Genomic DNA, 17,119 nt, shown 5'->3' with positions numbered 1-17,119 from the left:
GCATGTCTTCATGGTGCCCAGGAACTTCCATCATCCCTAGCTAACAGGACCAGTGGTCAGGGATGATGGGAGTTGTAGTCCAAAACATCTGGAGGGCCGAGTTTGCCTATGCCTGTCCTACGTCTTCAGTTCAAAACTGCCACCTTTCCTTTGTCTCCCCTCCTTTATTCTTTGGCCATTCCAGAACACTGACTTGGCTGAACCCTTCTCCTAGTCTGGATTTCAAACCATACAAGGGCACATGGCGGTGGTGGCTCTTCTAGAGGAAGACCAACAGGCCATGCATAATCTTCAAGAAATGGTTCAACAGTTGTGTAATAGTTGTCTGGATTGTATAGATTGATTTGGGAGAGGATGGGGGTGTTTGTGTGTGAGTAGCTAAATAACCCTTCACCAGAATGCTTATGTTTTAGACTACAAGTTTTGTATAGGCTGGGGTTGATGGGAGTTTGGTTCCAAACATCTAGAGAGAACCAGGTTGTTAAATAGAAAACAATGCCCCTTTACAATCTTAAGAGATTGTACCTGTAAGGAAGCTCTAGTTTTTGACTGCTGAACACTGCCACCAGATCCCGGTTCAAGCCTGACCCAAAACCCAGGTTAACACCTGTCCGTTTTGAAGGCAGAAGTTGCTTTTAACCTTTTGGCCTTGAGACACTGGTCCCAGATAATGCAGCAGGTGCAATAAATGTTGTGGCTGCTAGCAATTAACTGAGAAAGAGAGAACTGCTTTCTCATCATCCCAGATTTTACCCAGAAATCTAAGCTTTATATTGAACCAAGGATTTGAAATGTTTTAAGAACAGAACCAAAGTTTAGGCACAAGCCACAAGATCTAAGTATCTTGGCCATTTCCCTTAAAAATCCTTAATTTACCTTGGGTGGAGAACACTTCCACATTTTTGCTCAAGAAACAGTTTAATACATTTTGCTGGATAGTAACAGAAAAGAAATCAAAACTAGCAGAAAGAGAACAGCAGTGGAAACAATGGACAAGTTTATCAGAGAAAAGTACATGACACAGCAACAATATTGATCATGAAAACAAAACCAGTGGCAGACATTATTGTAATAACTTAATTGAAGCAAACTTCCCCCATTCACATTCAGCTAAACAATTTGTCCTCCAAACACATTTAACAAACAAGAAAAGATTCCTGAGCATTTTGTTTTGTACCAGTGTTCTGCAAACAATATATTAATTGCAGGGTTTTAAAAAATACCACTGTCCTATGTTTATTCTTTAGCCCATAAAACAGGAGGTTCAAGTCATCCACAAAAAGAAAACTAACATGTGTGATCTGGAATATTTCTAGATCTGTGAAATAGAAAGCAAATACTAGATTAATTAAAATGTCTCCACTAGACTAGCCATTGTAAAACTGAGCAGGCTAGTGATGTATAAGTTTGACCAGAGACGGTCAGACTTCTCTAAATGAAGAAGTGTGCAAGAGTGTGCGCAATTCAGTACATTTAAAAGGATTTATAAATGTGACTTTTTGAACTATAGCTTAAGAATACATCCACAGAACTTTGTGAGCTACAAAAAAAAATTAGGAAAATGTAGATCTTTAGCATTCATCCGTAATACAGTATTTACTGCTCACTTCATCTAGAAGTAGCATTTAATAAAATAAAGCTGCAATTTAAATATGAAAGTGAGCAAGAATAAAAGGCTGCAAGGCATGCGGTCAGGTCCCAGATGCAGATCACTAGACATCTCTTAGCAATATAGAAAGCATCAAAACAGATTCGAAGGCTTTACTCCAAGATGGGGGAGGAGAAAACAAAGTATCGATAATAAGAATGCCTGTCCAGAAATCTGTAAGGTTAGGACTCACTCATGGCTTTCCATTTACTACTAAGAGTTGAATTAAAAGTCACAAGGTTAACGAAATATCGAGGGATGGGAAAATGCAATTTCCTGAGTGGGGGGAAAAATGCAATTTTTCCTACAACAGAAAACACAGCCTTGAGCCTAGAAAGAATGTACTGCTACCCTTCAACAACTGAGTAACAATTCCAATTATTTGAGGGAAAGGGACTTTTGGATCACTTGCAACAACTAAGCAGTACCAGCCTGGTCTTTGCAAGCTGTGACCCACCAAGCCCAAAGCAGCACATGAAAGACACCTGAGGCTGCCTTACAGGGGCCTCAACAAAGCTCCTGGTTTTGCTGCGAGACATTATCTGCATACCTCAGCCAATTGTGGAGCTAAAACAATTGCTCAATTAATGTGTGCGCAGACCAAGAATGGATTCCGGTTTGAAAAAGTAGAGTTCCAAAGTTTCAAGTTACATTAATAAATGTATGCAAGTAGGGAAAGCACAAATAATGTCTGAAGAGTGCTACATACGTACACAAGCTTGTCATGGATGCGCGACAAACTGTTTTTAAAAAACCATCCGCCTTAAACGTCAAAGTGATTGTGAAGGGCTCAATTTGCTCCTTTTAAAATACAGTAATTGGCAATTTGGCATATCACAGTCTTTCTCATTCTCTCTCTTAGTGGGAAAAGGAAACCTGAGGTAGTATGATTTGCCTGTAAGGGGGGAAAACCTTGTGCTTTCACAGCTGTCTTGATTGTAACACGACTTTATGGCTTTTCAGCAGAAATTTATTTAGCTGGTTTAGGTTGCTTTGGTTTTCCTCCACAACATTCGCGTTATTTCAACTCAATAAAAAAACACACATTTACTGGGTAAAAATACATCTCTGAGTTCCATGGGACTCGCTTATCAATAAATGCGCTTAGGGGTTGCAGCCAAAGGAAGTGACTTAAACTCTATCAACTCGAACTGTTTCTACAGAATAGTTTAGAAGTCACCATAGAAAAAGCTGCCGATGGAGTTTTAACCAATGGTCATTACATGTATGAACGACAACAAAACGAGGCATGTGTAGCTTTAACAAAGTTACACAAAAGCACGTTAACAAAGTTAGGACAGAATTTGCTACTTCAGTACCAGTCTGCTGGGACGTGCAGATTTGATATATGAATAAAGTGTCAAAAACATCATATCGTACCACAAATAGCATACTCCAAAAATTTGGAGGGGTGTGTGCCCCCAGTAACCATAGCATATCATTAACTCCAAAGATTATTACAGTATTTTAATCCAGAAAATTACATAGAAATATTTGTGCAGGGCCTCTTAAAAGTTTCTGCTAGTTATATAAATTAGCCTGCCTTATTAAAAAAAGCACAAATGCAACTGTCAGCAATAGTGCAGAACTAAAGTAGATATTTTATTTATATAAAATGTATAGTTCAAAGGGAGGTAAAGGTAAAGGTACCCCTGACCGTTAGGTCCAGTCACGGACGACTCTGGGGTTGCGCGCTCATCTCGCTCTATAGGTCAGGGAGCCGGCGTTTGTCCGCAGACAGCTTCCAGGTCATGTGGCCAGCATGACTAAGCCGCTTCTGGCGAAACCAGAGCAGCACATGGAAACGTCGTTTACCTTCCCTCTGGAGTGGTACCTATTTATCTACTTGCACTTGACGTGCTTTTGAACTGCTAGGTGGGCAGGAGCTGGGAGGTACCTCTTTGTGGAGGAGTGGAGACGCAAACCTGGTTCACCAGATTACGAGTCCACCACTCTTAACCACTACACCACGCTGGCTCTAAGAAGAAGTTGCAGCAACAGGGGACCACTCCACCTCTACCAGTTTATGTACTTTCCCCCAAAACGCTGCATGCATGCAGCCGTAGACTATGCCTATCCTCTGCTCATCCCTCTTCAGTCCCCTCCTGGGTCTGGGAGACAGTGGTAGGGAAGCACCCGGCCTCTCACTTGCCTGACCTGCCTCTTCCTCCTCTCCTTCCAACCCACCCTGTGCTCCACCTGAAGCTTTCCCTGCCTCCAACTCTTGCCTTCTGTCCAGCACAGTTCCCCACAAATCACTGGCCCTCTCTCCTGAGCCAGACTCCAGCCTCGCTTCCCCCGACGCACACTCATCAGCGTCCTGCCAGTCCCTGACATGCGCACAATGGCTCAACAAACTCAAGGACCTGTACACAAATTAGATATGATGGGTTGTTCACACTGTAGTCCACACGCTGCAGCAGACACCGTCTCATATATTGTACTTGCACTGTGTGACACACGGTTGCCAAAAACAGGTTGGACACTACCAGTGTTGTTCAAGAGTCTGATTACCAATATAATTTTTTGGACAATATTTTATAAGCTCAGCTGCGTCTCTTAACCAGCATCATTTGGTGATGATCTCAGGGTTGCTTTTGAAACATCAACACACAAATCCCTCCTTGTTTTTTTGGAATGTATTACCAGAAATGGATGCTTGTGTTTTCAAAACGATGCCACAAACTTTTACTTTTCTGTAAATCACTCTTCACAAAAAGAACGAAAAAACACAGGCAGGGGAAAAAATTGATCTGCAAACAGTATGTTCTTAAGTGATTGGCTATAAAGCGAAAGAGCTAAACCAGACGTGTGAGCAGTTTTGTGCCAACACTGTTTATTTTACTTGTAGTGTTGTTACCTGTAGAAGGATGGCTAACCTTTCAGTTAAAGGGGCACATAAAATTATTTGGATCCATGTAGTCTAGCCCACCAGTCTGTACTTTGCAGGTGCTTGGACCTGTGAGACAATAGCTGAAATTTAATTCTGCTTGGCTCTGCTGACAATTCTGGGCGAGCTCTTTCAGGGGTTCCTGAAAGGAAGGCAAAGCCTCCGCTTTGGGATCTGGGAACAACACCAGAATATGGTTGGATACGACTGTTGAAACCTTGGTGTATTCATTTGTATCCCCAGGGACAAAAGGCCTTTCCTTTTTGCCTACAGTTTCTTTCTGCTTTGGTAGTACAGCCAGAGCTCCGTCGTGGTTGACTTTGTGAACTTCCACGTAATCTGCGGGTTTTGTAGATGAGAATGGCGGCCTTTCTGGTGGGAGTAGCCACAACCCTGCTTGGCCGTGCTGAGCATTTGAGAGTAGATCCGCTGCTTTCTCCAACTTGGCTGGTTTCCTTTCACCAAGAGTCTCAATGAGTTCAGGATATTGCGAACAACCCTTTCCTTCCTCACCCCCCTTCCTGTTTATATTCATGGCACTGACTGCCCTTTTACATACATCCACTGTGTCATGGTAGGAACATTTAGAAGTCTGACAGCTAGGGAGCTGACCTCCACACCACGTGGATGGTCTAGGTTCACCACTGTTAATCCAGGGCAGCTGACCTTCAGCGCCCCCCTTTGGTGACTCCTGCATGCTGTTCCTATGAGTGTTTTGCACCCCATAGGTATCTGGTGTTTTCAATTCCAAGAGCGGGTTTTGGGCTTCCTTGCGCTTCTCCGTCAACAGAGAAGGGCTCTCGCAGCTTCCTCTTCCCGAGTCGCTGTCTGTTTCCTGGTGCGCCAGCTTCACGTTTTTATTGAGGTGGCTCTTTTCGGTGCTTGGCATTAGCTGCTGGTCTTCGCTGTCATCTATCTCCAAAAACTCTACCAGCAGGTCCTCATAGCCCGGTGTTGGAGGGAACCCCTGGCAGCCAAGAGCACTCAGCAATTCTTCCGTTTTCCCTGCCTGATGTGAAGAAACATACAGGGGGAAATAGAATATAATAACTATAATATTTGCATTATGTACCTGATTATGTCTGGAAACGCAAAGGAGAAAGATGTGGTACAGTGGTGCCCCGCAAGACGAATGCCTCGCAAGACGGAAAACCCGCAAGACGAAAGGGTTTTCCGTTTTCAGAGGCGCTTCGCAAGACGAATTTCCCTATGGGCTTGCTTCGCAAGACGAAAATGACGAAAATTTTTGAGGTTTTTTTCCCGCTCCCCAACCCCTTTTTCTGAAGTGCTAAGCTGCTAATAGCCTTTTAGCAGCTAAACCGCTAATCCCTTAAGCCTTTTATAGCCGTTAATAGCCCTTAAACTGCCAATAGCGCTAATAGCGCTAATCCGCTAATGGGCTTGCTTTGCAAGACGAAAAAACCGCAAGACGAAAAGACTCGCGGAACGGATTCTTTTCGTCTTGCGAGGCACCACTGTACAGAGCCCTGAGCAACAACGATGATGCATGCTTTGATCTGAATTCAGTTAAACTCCTATGTTGCAAGCAAATATCAGTAATATCCAAAGGCAACAGGATGACCAAGTACAACAATGCTGTCAAGTTGTGGGTGAACATTTCAGACGACACAGCGATTCTTCAAACAGCTCTTGTTTATTCAGAGGCCAAAACAGAACTGAACTGAAGGGTTCAGCCAGCCTGCCTATATGGAGCTCCACTAGAACATAACTGTAACAACTTTCTGTAACTATCCAATCACTGAACGTCACTTTCGATCCCTTATTTGCATATGTGGACCTGAACTATCTACAGTATCCCCCTGCTGGCCCAGGTGAGAACTTCAGTACATAACAAATGCGATGTCAATATAAACTCTTTATATAATCTATACAGAACATTGAACAATATGAAATATATGAAATAGGCGCTCTCTGCAAAACCAAATAAACAGAAATCTTCTAAATCTCTGAAATGACCTTGTTATGAGCACCACCTGGGGTCAGCTTTTTAAGTTTCTTGCAACATGCAGTCAGTAGCAGTGGTTACATAACTTTATGACCACTGCTCCATAGCAATTGTTCATACAATTCCATTCACCATATAGATGGGGTATGTACTTTTGGGTTTATTTCATATTGAATTGATATTATAGTTCTTGCATATAGTTTCTAATAATTTGAGTTACCATGTATATGCAGGTCATTGTTTCAATAATTCAATTGCAGTTTTTGAAGCATTTCTTTATCCTTCTGCTGTGCTGAAGAAGAATTCCACAAAACGGTTGGTATATCCGGAATCACTGTTCACTACGTCTGTTTGCGGACCACTTCAGCAGCGTTGGACGTTATAAAACGAAAGCTTTACGGCTTGTTTACTCCAGATATCTGACTCATTGCTTCTTTCAGAGACTTGCAGAGCTCACAAAGACTTTCAGAGACCTATAAGACTTGTGTTTATTTGGTTCTATGTTTTCAAGAGAATCCATCAAGAGTGTCATATTCTGTGACTTTCAGAGATTTAGGAAGATTTCTGTTTATTTGGTTTTGCAGAGAGTGCATATTTCATATTGTTCAATGTTCTGTATAGATTATATAAAGAGTTTATATTGACATTGCATTGTTGTACTTGGTCATCGTGTTGCGTTTGGATATTATTGTTCTGAATTCAAGCAGATTGGCATCAGCAGAAGTGTTAACAGGTTAAAGCTGTTAAAGGCTTCCAATGAGGCGTTTTCTTTTACCCTCTCTAAGAAAATGCAAGACAGTAAAAAAAAAGAATGCAAAACTTCTCTAAGTGCCCAAACACTTACTTCTAGTAGCTGGGCATCAAAGCCTTTTATCTTTGGTCCTGGGACTGGTGGTAGAAGGCAAGCCACCATGCTGAAAAACAAGAAAGAGGGAAGGGATTGGAATGAAGAAATGAAGGAAATCATTTGGTTTCGTACTTGGTTTCATTTCCTTCTGATAGGTTTAAGCATACAGAAAACCCTGCCTGCTGGAAAAACAAATATCCATGGTTGTAAAGAGGGGACCCACAGGATATTCCAATAAACTGATTTCACTTGTCCATAAGATCTCAGGCAGCAGAACCAAGAGTGGTCTCTTGAGTGAAGATGAATTCTACACGCAGAAACTTGTTTTTTGTGTTTGTGATTTGTCAGAATAGAGCACTGGCAGCAAGCTTCACACACAGTTCCACTATGCATAACCCCAACTGGATGATGTATTAAATGTATGTTTGCATTTAACTTGTCTGCTTTTTAAAATTTTAAATATCAGTTGGTGGAGCAGATGGAAGAAGAATCACAGCTGCGACCACAATGTATGGAGAAGGCTTTCCAACCCTTTACCTCCATGCTGTGGGGCAACAAATTTGCTTGTTTTCTTTTTTTAATACACCACCTTACAATGTCAGAAGTATCAACTTACTTAATTTTTTTCAAAGCCAGTGTCCAGATCATGATCAAACATACGACAAATGATAAAAAAGCCACGAAGATCCAAACAAGCATATCCTTCAGTCTGAACTCTAGGAGAGAAAATGAGAAGGGATTAAATTTTGCGCAGTTAAGAGTTCATTTCAAAACATTATTAGCTCAGGGCAGGTGGCATCTCTACCATTTTACTCCCACAACAACCCTGGACAGTAGATCAGTCTGTAATGCCATGATCAGCATAAAATCGCCCAGTGAGCTCAGTGGTGAGATTTCAGAACAGGGCGTTTCAGCAGGCGTAGTGGATACAGATGTTGCAAAAGCCAATTCCCACTGTTAAGTTGTTGAACATATCAGACGACACAGCGATTCTTCAAACAGCTCTTCACAGGCCAGGACAGAACTGAACTGAAGGGTTCAGTCAGCCTGCTTATATAGAGCTCCAGTACAATGTAACTGTAACAATTTTCTAAAACTATCCAATCACTGAACATCGCTTTCAATCCCTTATTTGCATAACTATCTACAGTATCCCCCTGCTGGCCGTGGGTGAGAACTTCAGTACATAACACCCACCATCCTTAGTCAACATGGCCACTGGTCAGGCATGATGGGAGTTGTAGTCCAAAACTTCTGGAAGACACCAGCTTGGCTCCCCCTCCACTAGCAGTCTGGAACTCACAGAGCTAATATGTTTACCAAGTTGTCTGCTGAACGTGTCCAGATTTCCCAAAGCAGACCACCAGGCAGTGTTTTGTAAGGCGCACACATCTAGCACCAGCTTCATCACATGTCAGCCCTATCCTTGTTTCATTGTGTTGCTGTTATCATTGAACTGTGTTTTCTTTTGTAATGTGGGATTTTATTTTTATTCTAAATAGAAAAGCAGGATATGAATAACAAACTCCTCAACTAGGCTTTCTAGCATTTTCATATGACTGGGGTTAATTAACGAAAGGTCACCCCCAGCAGTTGTCCTCACCTTTTCGGAGCTTAATAAAACTTTCAGGGCTCCAGTCGCTCCACGTTCCATGATCTGATCTGCAGCGAACTTTTGCAACATACTTTTCTCCTGGATTTACACTGAACATCTTATATGTTGTTCTCTGACCAACAAATATTTTCTGGAAAGATAAGAAGTACACAGATATCTGTGACCTTGTTTCTTCAGATACTGTTTCTGAAACACAGAGCATTTGGCTACTCCGAAAGATGCTTCCAGGAGGCCACTATTTTCAGATGGGATTAACTGGTTACACAATTAAGGTTGATTCGGCATTCTTGCACTACATACCTTCCATTCCTCCCCCAATTAGGCTGTGTGTGATAAGGAAAATGCAATGGGAAGTGTTGGAGAAAAATTGCTTGGGCACAACGTTATACACCTCTCTGTAAGCAAACCAGGGTAAGTGCTCATTAAACAGGTTGTCAGGAGATAGGAGTGGGGGCAACATCCAATTCAGTTCACATGTAAAGGCATATCTGCCAAGTCCGTACCACTTCACCGTGGGGAGGAGTTGCGGTGGACCGTGTGGTCCACTCTCCTCCAGGGGTGGGGGACAAAGTCCCGTATTGCCTGGGGGATCCCGGCCATCAGTGACTGGCCAGCCAATCCGCTGGCTGGTGGGGGTGTGGCCAGGACCATTTAAGCTGAGGCATGAGCTGGAGGGCTTCCTCTTGGCTCGCTTGAACGTTCCATGGCACAGAAAGTGCACATGTTGGGTGGCTGGGTGATTGCGCACCCCGCCATAGTTTACAGCAAGGTGGCACTATTTCGTGATGATGGTGTACACCTTTCTGATTGGGGGAATGATATCTGGTTGGCCCATATTGCAGAGGGCTTGAGGCACTGGTTACAGGCGATACTTTAGGCTCTTGTGGTGGTTAGGCATTGTTTGACCTTATGAGCGGGGAGGGGAGGTGTGGCCATCACCTGCCCCTCCAAGCTTAAGGGTATTCCATTAAAGGATTCCGGGGGTGTGGATCTTGTCCGAAGCCTGGGGCGGGGCTAGGGCCATGACACGACCCCTATGGGAACACCCGGGGGAGCTTGAGTTGGTATGCATCGACGGGGCTCCCCCTTCTGGTGGTTTATCCTTATCAGACTCCCTGCGCAACGGGCAGGAGTTAGATATAGTCGGGTCCATTCAATGCCTAAGCCAATACCGCTCACATTCTGTAAAGTTGTGGCCAAATTTTGCCCAATAACATTAACCTAATATCTGTGTCCTTGTGTGTGTTATTCTTCAACGAGGGGTTGGTTTCAGGGTCTCGACATGCAAATCCACACTTTGTGAAACCCCAAGAGAGCTGAAACTCAACCATCCTTTGAAGTTCACACTAATCCGAATGTTGCGATGCAGTCTTCCAGCCAGTGTTTACAAAAATGCATATATTAAGGGGAAGTGTAGGTAAAATGGAACATGTTATTGAAAGCAGCATACAAGAGTGTATCATTTTACACAGAAATGGCTTGCAGAACTGTGTGTATGTTAGCTGAAGTTGCTGACAAAAATGTGTTTGTTGGGATAAATTCACATTAAAATGCTGGTGGATGTTCATGAGGATTTATTTATTGGAAATGGCTGCAGAAAGAGCAGGAGAACTGGATTTAGAATTGGGAAAATGAGAAGCTGAGAGGGCTGAAACTGGCAAATCTACACATTTGGAAGTGTTTCAAGAGTTTTCACCATTCTCACCTCCCATTCTTGTCCGCCTTCAGGCTTGATATGTAACTCATATTCGAGGGTTAGCCAACCAGATCTAATGTCGCCCAGAGAAGGTGGAGACCAGTTCAACAACAGATATTTTCCATAGACTTTTTTCTCAAATTCCAGGGAGAGGTTTTCGGGAGGGTCTGGCTGAACTGGAAAAAAAGAAGGATCAGAGAATATTTATTGATCAAATGTATATGGACAGCCATCAATCCAATCCTCTAAGGAGGCTTACACAGCAGATATAACCACAATACTTTAAAATGCAAAGTACAAGAGCTTTAAACAGCAAAAAGCAACTGCAAAAAATTCTCAATAGCGGAGAAAGCTCAGTTTAAAAGCATACTGTGGCAAGAATGAGAGCTTAAGTTTTGTTTAAAATGTCATTAAAACAGTGAAGGCCTAGAGTTTGTTTTAAAAGGTCTTGGTACAAAAAAAGATAATATGATTATTTATTAAATTCATGCCCTTCTTCATAGATAGAAAAGAGGCACACTTCAAATATCTCACATCAAGAGCAGCTTTCTTTCTTTTTATCTTCATAAACATTTATCAGAATTTTAGTGTGAATTCCTCCTAATAAACACATTTTTGTATGCATTTCTGGCTAATGCACACATTTTTGCAAGCAGTTTGCCTTAATATAATGCATTTTTGTATACTATTTTCACTAGTGTCGGATGGCAATGGTGGTTGCTCGTGAGTAACCAGTCAGGACTCCGACCTGTCTTTTACAGGTTTTATTTACAGTGCAGAACCACAAGTTCATGTCTGCCGCAATCGCTAGCAGAATCCGGGAGCGGTCGTTTCCGGGTCCTCCCCCAACATAAGAGCTTACTCACCCCCAGCCTTTTCCTTCCCTCTTTGCATTTTACATCTCTGCGCAAGGTGGGCGACGGAAGAGGCGTGCTTCCCTCCTGGCCGGCTTGGCCAGGAACGGTGCTGAGGCTCCCAGCAGCATCCTCTAGCCCTTTCCCCTCCTTTACCCGGGAGGTGTGGCTTTTCCCACCCTCAGACTGACGAGGGGCGGTGCTGGGGCTCCCAGAAGCATCCTCTGGTCCCTTCCCCTCTTCCCCGCTGGAGGTGTGGCTTTCCCCATCGCAGGAAGAGGAACTGCTTCTCAGGATTTTCAGAGATCCCTGTATCCCAACTGCCCCTCTGCCTCCCTTCCCTGTTCCGACGGCAGTCCCCTGACAACTAGCATATGTATTTTATGCATTGCAAAATTCAGAGAAGTGCAAATTTCAAAGCATAGCTGTGCGTTTTGGTTTATGAAGGGCAAACTGGATAGTTTCTCATTAAAATGCAAACAATTATTCTCCCCTATCCCTTATCAGGACACATGACTGGTCATATTTAGCCGATGGTATATAAGATGCATATAGAATTCTGGGTCACAACTCTTAGGACTGTTGAGAACCCCTGGCCTGCCTTGCACACTTATGCTTGCGCCACATACCTATATTAGCCACATCCACATAATATGGCTGAGATGAAATACTCCCCATCTCATTAGTCGCTGTTATGGTAAAGTTGTATGTCATCCAAAGCGAAGTATGTTTTTTATCAAAATGACAGGAGTTGGGTCCCGCTGTTGTGTAGTCCGGGCATTCATAGTATGCCTTGTCTCTGAAAAACAGAATGGTTGGCAGGAAAGATTGAGAAGGAAATACAAACACAGCCTTCTCGTTACGCATCACTTCGAAAAGAATCCACCTTCTCTCAGAGATGCAGACTGAGACAACCGTAAAGCCATTTGCAACGCCTTACCCTTCCTTGTTATAGAACAGAGTGTAATTGCTCGGCAGACCTCCATCGGAACTGGGCTTCCACCAGCAAGTAAAGGTTTCTTTCTCAGGTGAGCGACATCTTATTAACTCTGGTTTCCCAGGAGGTTGGCCTGGAAAGAAAGAGATAGACAAGTCCTTTAGGCCAATAGGGTCAGAGACAAAGAGGGGTCACCGAGGTCATTTGGTCCAACGTCCTGCTCAATTAAGGACCTACAAAGCAGGATGCAACTAGGGGGAACCCCAACAGATGGATGTCCAGAATCTGCTTCAACACCTGCTATGATGGAGAGCCCACCATCTCCTAAGGCAGTCTGTTTCACTGTCTACCAGCTGTTACCATTAGGATGTTGCCTAATGCTTAGCTGAAATCTACTCCTTTGCCATTCTAACACATTTGATTCTAGTTCTGTCTCTGGGAACTGCAAGCAGGGAGAGAGCTGTTGCTCTCAAGTCCTGCTTCTAGGCTTCTCACAATGGGCATCTGGTTGGCGGCTGTGAGAACAGGGTTCTGGACTAGATGGGACATTGCTCTGATCCAGGAGGGTTCTTCTCATGTTCTTACTAGCTTATTTGGCCTTTCAAAACAGGAAAAAAAATGATGAATGATTGACTCACCACTGTGGAGCTGGAGGTAAGTTTCAGGGCTCCATTCACTCCTCTCACTATGCTCTGTTATACAGCGAACCTGAAAAGTATATTTCACTGCTGGGTGCAGCTGGGATATTTCATACTGTGTTTGCTCTCCAACAAAACGAGTCTGGGAAGCAGTAAAGACAAGGGAAACTAAGAGAATTGTAGAGCATACAGATTTTGCAAAGATGCCTCTATACAAGCAGGAATCTTTGGCACACTGGGCAGTTGGCACTGCAACATCTGTGACTCCAGAAGTCCTAGTCTTTTTAAGACTGAAGAACAGGATGGAGGGAATACATACTGTAAATAAGTAAAATACATCAAGGATGAAGCCTGTGCAATGTGTGACCTTTCCAAACCAGCCCACGGATATCATGTATTATGGCTTGTCAAGGAGGTTTGTCATGACTGGTGTGATTTTTTTCCTTGGGTCCATGAGCTGTAAACCCATTTTAAGGACCACCTTTCCCCCTGGTGCTATCAGGACAGGTCTTTTGGGTGCACGCCCAGGGTTCAACTGAGCAAAATGAGGAGCCCCCCCCAAAGGAGTAAGCGAAATAAATAAACATTGTGTGTATTTGCAAAAAATGGGAAGCCAAGGTTATTGGATCATCAGACCATACTTTTTTAATGTGCTGGTGCACTTGCAGCTTGATTGCTCCCTGCCCTGGCACGAATGAGTAAACAAACCACGAAACAGATGCTTAGTATAACATGTGGAGAAAAAAAATTATGAGTTTTTTTACCCTAAAAAAATCATGACTGATGAGCAACCATGGTTTGTCAGGTCAAAGCAAACCATGATCCCAGGTTTGGATATAATGCTAAGTTTTAGCCTTTGTGGCTTTTTTATCCAGTTGCACCAGAAAAGTGACATATAAATGATCAGGCCACATGGACAACATGCAGCGTATGCACAGTAGGATTTATTAAGTCAAGAACATAGGCTTACTGTTACCTGTTAAAACCAACATTGCGATCTAAAGAGGTGCTCCACATATAAGTTCAGAGTCTAAAATTAACTAATTGCACCACTGCACGATTTAGCTAGCCTCTCTTTTTTAGAGACCTTTCAAGGGACATTTTTTGCCAGGAAAAATACAAATACAGTGGTACCTCTAGCCCACCTCTGGTTGTGTATCTTTCAGGATGTAAACGTGGCAAACCTGGAAGTATTTTTCTGGGTTTCGCCATGTGCGCATGCACAGAAGTGCTCTACACGCCAAGCACATGCACAGAAGCAGCACCTCCGGTTGCGAATTCCTCAGGATGCGGCTGGACCTCCAGAATGGATCCCATTCGCAACCAGAGGTACCACTGTATGCACAATTTTCTGGTGACCACTGGGTACTTTTCCTGGGATGAACATTTGCATCCATTTCACAATGAACTGACGGCCGGTATCTCTGCAGAACCATTTAACTTGCTTCAGTGTCCTTGCTTACATTTTACAGTGGTACCTCAGGTTACATACGCTTCAGGTTACAGACTCCGCTAACCCCGAAATAGTGCTTCAAGGTAAGAATTTTGCTTCAGGATGAGAACAGAAATCATGAAGCAGCAGCATGGCGGCAGCAGGAGTCCTCATTAGCTAAAGTGGTGCTTCAGGTTAAGAACAGTTTCAGGTTAAGTACGGACCTCCGGAACGAATTAAGTACTTAACATGAGGTACCACTGTACTTTACTGAGAAAAGATACGGTAGCCATCTTCGATTATCTAAAGGGCATTGAAGATGGGGCAAGTTTGTTTTCTCCTGTTCCAGATTCTAGGACTTGAACCAATGGATTCAAGTTACAAGAACGGAGACTCTTACTAAACATCAGGAATAACTTTCTGACTGTAAGAGCCGCCCAACAGTAGAATGGACTCCCTCGGAAGATGGTGGGCTCTCCTTCCCTGGAGGGTTTTAAGCAGAGGTCGGATGGCCACCTGTGATGGATGCTTTAGTTGAGATTCCTGCATCGCAGGCGGTTGGAATAGATGAGCTTTGGGGTCTCTTCCAACTCTACAATTCTCTGATTCCATTACCTTTGGAGCACTTTTCAGCGCTCCCAGTCTAATGGACATTATTCTTTCTTATTGCCAACATGACAAATATAGCTTTGCAGTGCTCATTAATCTAAACAGTTCTCCGAAGGAAGCTTTGGAATGAAGGCTGGCCTCCTGTTCCATAGCTCTCTCTGCGCCTAACATATTAATCACAACTACTTCAGCATATTCCTTTCATGATGCCTGAGTCACTTTCTGGTGCGGGCAAGAACACCTGATTTATTCCCTTTATTTTAATCCATCCTGGAAACAGAATCCCACATGCAAATACATATCCTAGGAATACCGAGAAGCTACCTTACACCAGGCCAGGTTGGAACACAGAATACAGGGAAGCTGTTATATACACAAATACACAGTCAGACTGCTGTATATACACAGATCAGGGGTGCCAGCTCTATGGGGTTTCTTTGGCCCCCTCAAAATCTGTTGGGAGAGAGCCGGGACCCCCTCACTGTTGAGGAGACAGAGGAAGCCATGTGTAAAGATACAGAAAAATCACAGCTATAGCACAACAAATAGTAGGTCTGGAGAGTTTGGATCAAAGATGTCCAAAATACAGTGGTGCCCCGCAAGACGAATGCCTCGCAAGACGGAAAACCCGCAAGACGAAAGGGTTTTCCGTTTGCAGAGGCGCTTCGCAAGACGAATTTCCCTATGGGCTTGCTTCGCAAGACGAAAATTGACGAAAATTTGTGAGTTTTTTTTCCGCTCCAAAACCCCTTTTTCTGAAGCGCTAAGCTGCTAATAGCATTTTAGCAGCAAAACCGCTAATCCCTTAAGCCTTTTATAGCCGTTAATAGCCCTTAAACTGTCAATAGCGCTAATAGCGCTAATCCGCTAATGGGCTTGCTTTGCAAGACGAAAAAACCGCAAGACGAAAAGACTCGCGGAACGGATTCTTTTCGTCTTGCGAGGCACCACTGTAAAGTCAGTTCGGTGCATCTGGATAAACCTGATGGGTGTAATTAAATGTACATGGCGGTTTTTAAAGTCTTGCTTTGCCTATGGCATAACCAGCCACTGTGTTTCAGGGCCTCCTTTGTAAATAAGGGAACAGCAACGGCATCTGCCTTTCTCCTATTATAAGATGCTTGTGAATGAAAGAATGGAACTCACTTACCTCCCATTCTTTCTCTCCTGTAGGCCTCAATCGCAATTCATAGTTGCATATTTGCCCTCTTGTTCCATCATCAACCGATCGAGGCGGCGACCATTTTGCCCACACATACATTGTCTCTTTCAGCTGTTTGACTTCCAGAGACAGGTCTGTGGGAGGGCCGACCTTAGCTTTACAAAGGAAACATTCGTAAGTCAGTATTGTTTGCTTCTTCTGCCTAGGACACCTCTTTCGGCTATTCTGTATGTGAACTAATAGAATCAAATCAAAAGACAACAGGGAGAATATGTACAAGGAGCTGCTGTATATTGACATACAGGCACAGGGAGCCTTTAGCTCTCTAGATGGCATTGAACACCAACTCTGAAAAGCCCCAGTCAGAATGGCCAGTGGTCAGGGAAGATGGGATTGGAGTCCATCAACATCTGGTTAACCTTTCCTGAGTTAGATCAATAGTTTGTCTAGGCCAGTACTATCTAGAGATGGGAAAATATGTCACTTTTGGTTTCTCTCAGTTTCTGATTTTTCCATTGTTAAGTTTTGGTTCTCCACCATCAGGTTGTGGTTTGTTTGTTCTTAAAGTCCTCATGAAAATTCATTGTACCATTTAGCATACAATTTTGTCTAATAACACACATTTCCAAAGCAATATCTCCTAATACAACGCACTTGTGTGTGTGTGTGTTTTGGTTCTTTCCTTGTTTCAGGAAATGTGAATTTGTCTTTAAATGTGTAGTAAATGATGATGATGATGATTTATTTCAAGTAGCCCACCCATCTGACTGGGTTGCCCTAGCCACTCTGAGCGGCTTCCAACAGAATATAAAGGAACTCACTGGA

At 43.3% G+C, this 17,119-nt stretch overlaps 1 protein-coding gene across 5 annotated transcripts in view; it reads right to left on the bottom strand.

Moving 5' to 3' along the window:
• Positions 1-4,467: 4,467 nt before the first annotated feature.
• Positions 4,468-17,119, bottom strand: part of PRLR (prolactin receptor) — a 115,664-nt gene continuing 103,012 nt past the window's right edge. For all 5 annotated transcript variants that reach the window (XM_083402780.1, XM_083402779.1, XM_083402781.1 and 2 more), the window contains 9 exons: positions 16,283-16,449; positions 13,092-13,233; positions 12,457-12,586; positions 12,146-12,315; positions 10,672-10,838; positions 8,955-9,096; positions 7,968-8,067; positions 7,349-7,418; positions 4,468-5,547 (listed from right to left, as the gene is read on the bottom strand). In XM_083402780.1, the coding sequence (XP_083258906.1) occupies positions 4,531-5,547; positions 7,349-7,418; positions 7,968-8,067; positions 8,955-9,096; positions 10,672-10,838; positions 12,146-12,315; positions 12,457-12,586; positions 13,092-13,233; positions 16,283-16,449 (2,105 nt within the window). In that variant the 3' untranslated portion in view covers positions 4,468-4,530. The remainder of the gene's footprint in view (positions 5,548-7,348; positions 7,419-7,967; positions 8,068-8,954; positions 9,097-10,671; positions 10,839-12,145; positions 12,316-12,456; positions 12,587-13,091; positions 13,234-16,282; positions 16,450-17,119) is intronic.

The sequence above is a fragment of the Podarcis tiliguerta genome (genome assembly GCF_965153285.1).
Source record: "Podarcis tiliguerta genome assembly, chromosome: 11".
In the NCBI taxonomy this organism is placed as follows: Eukaryota; Metazoa; Chordata; class Lepidosauria; order Squamata; family Lacertidae; genus Podarcis; species Podarcis tiliguerta.
The sequence above is the reverse complement of the archived record's forward strand: the minus strand, read 5'-3'. Positions and strand labels throughout refer to the sequence as shown.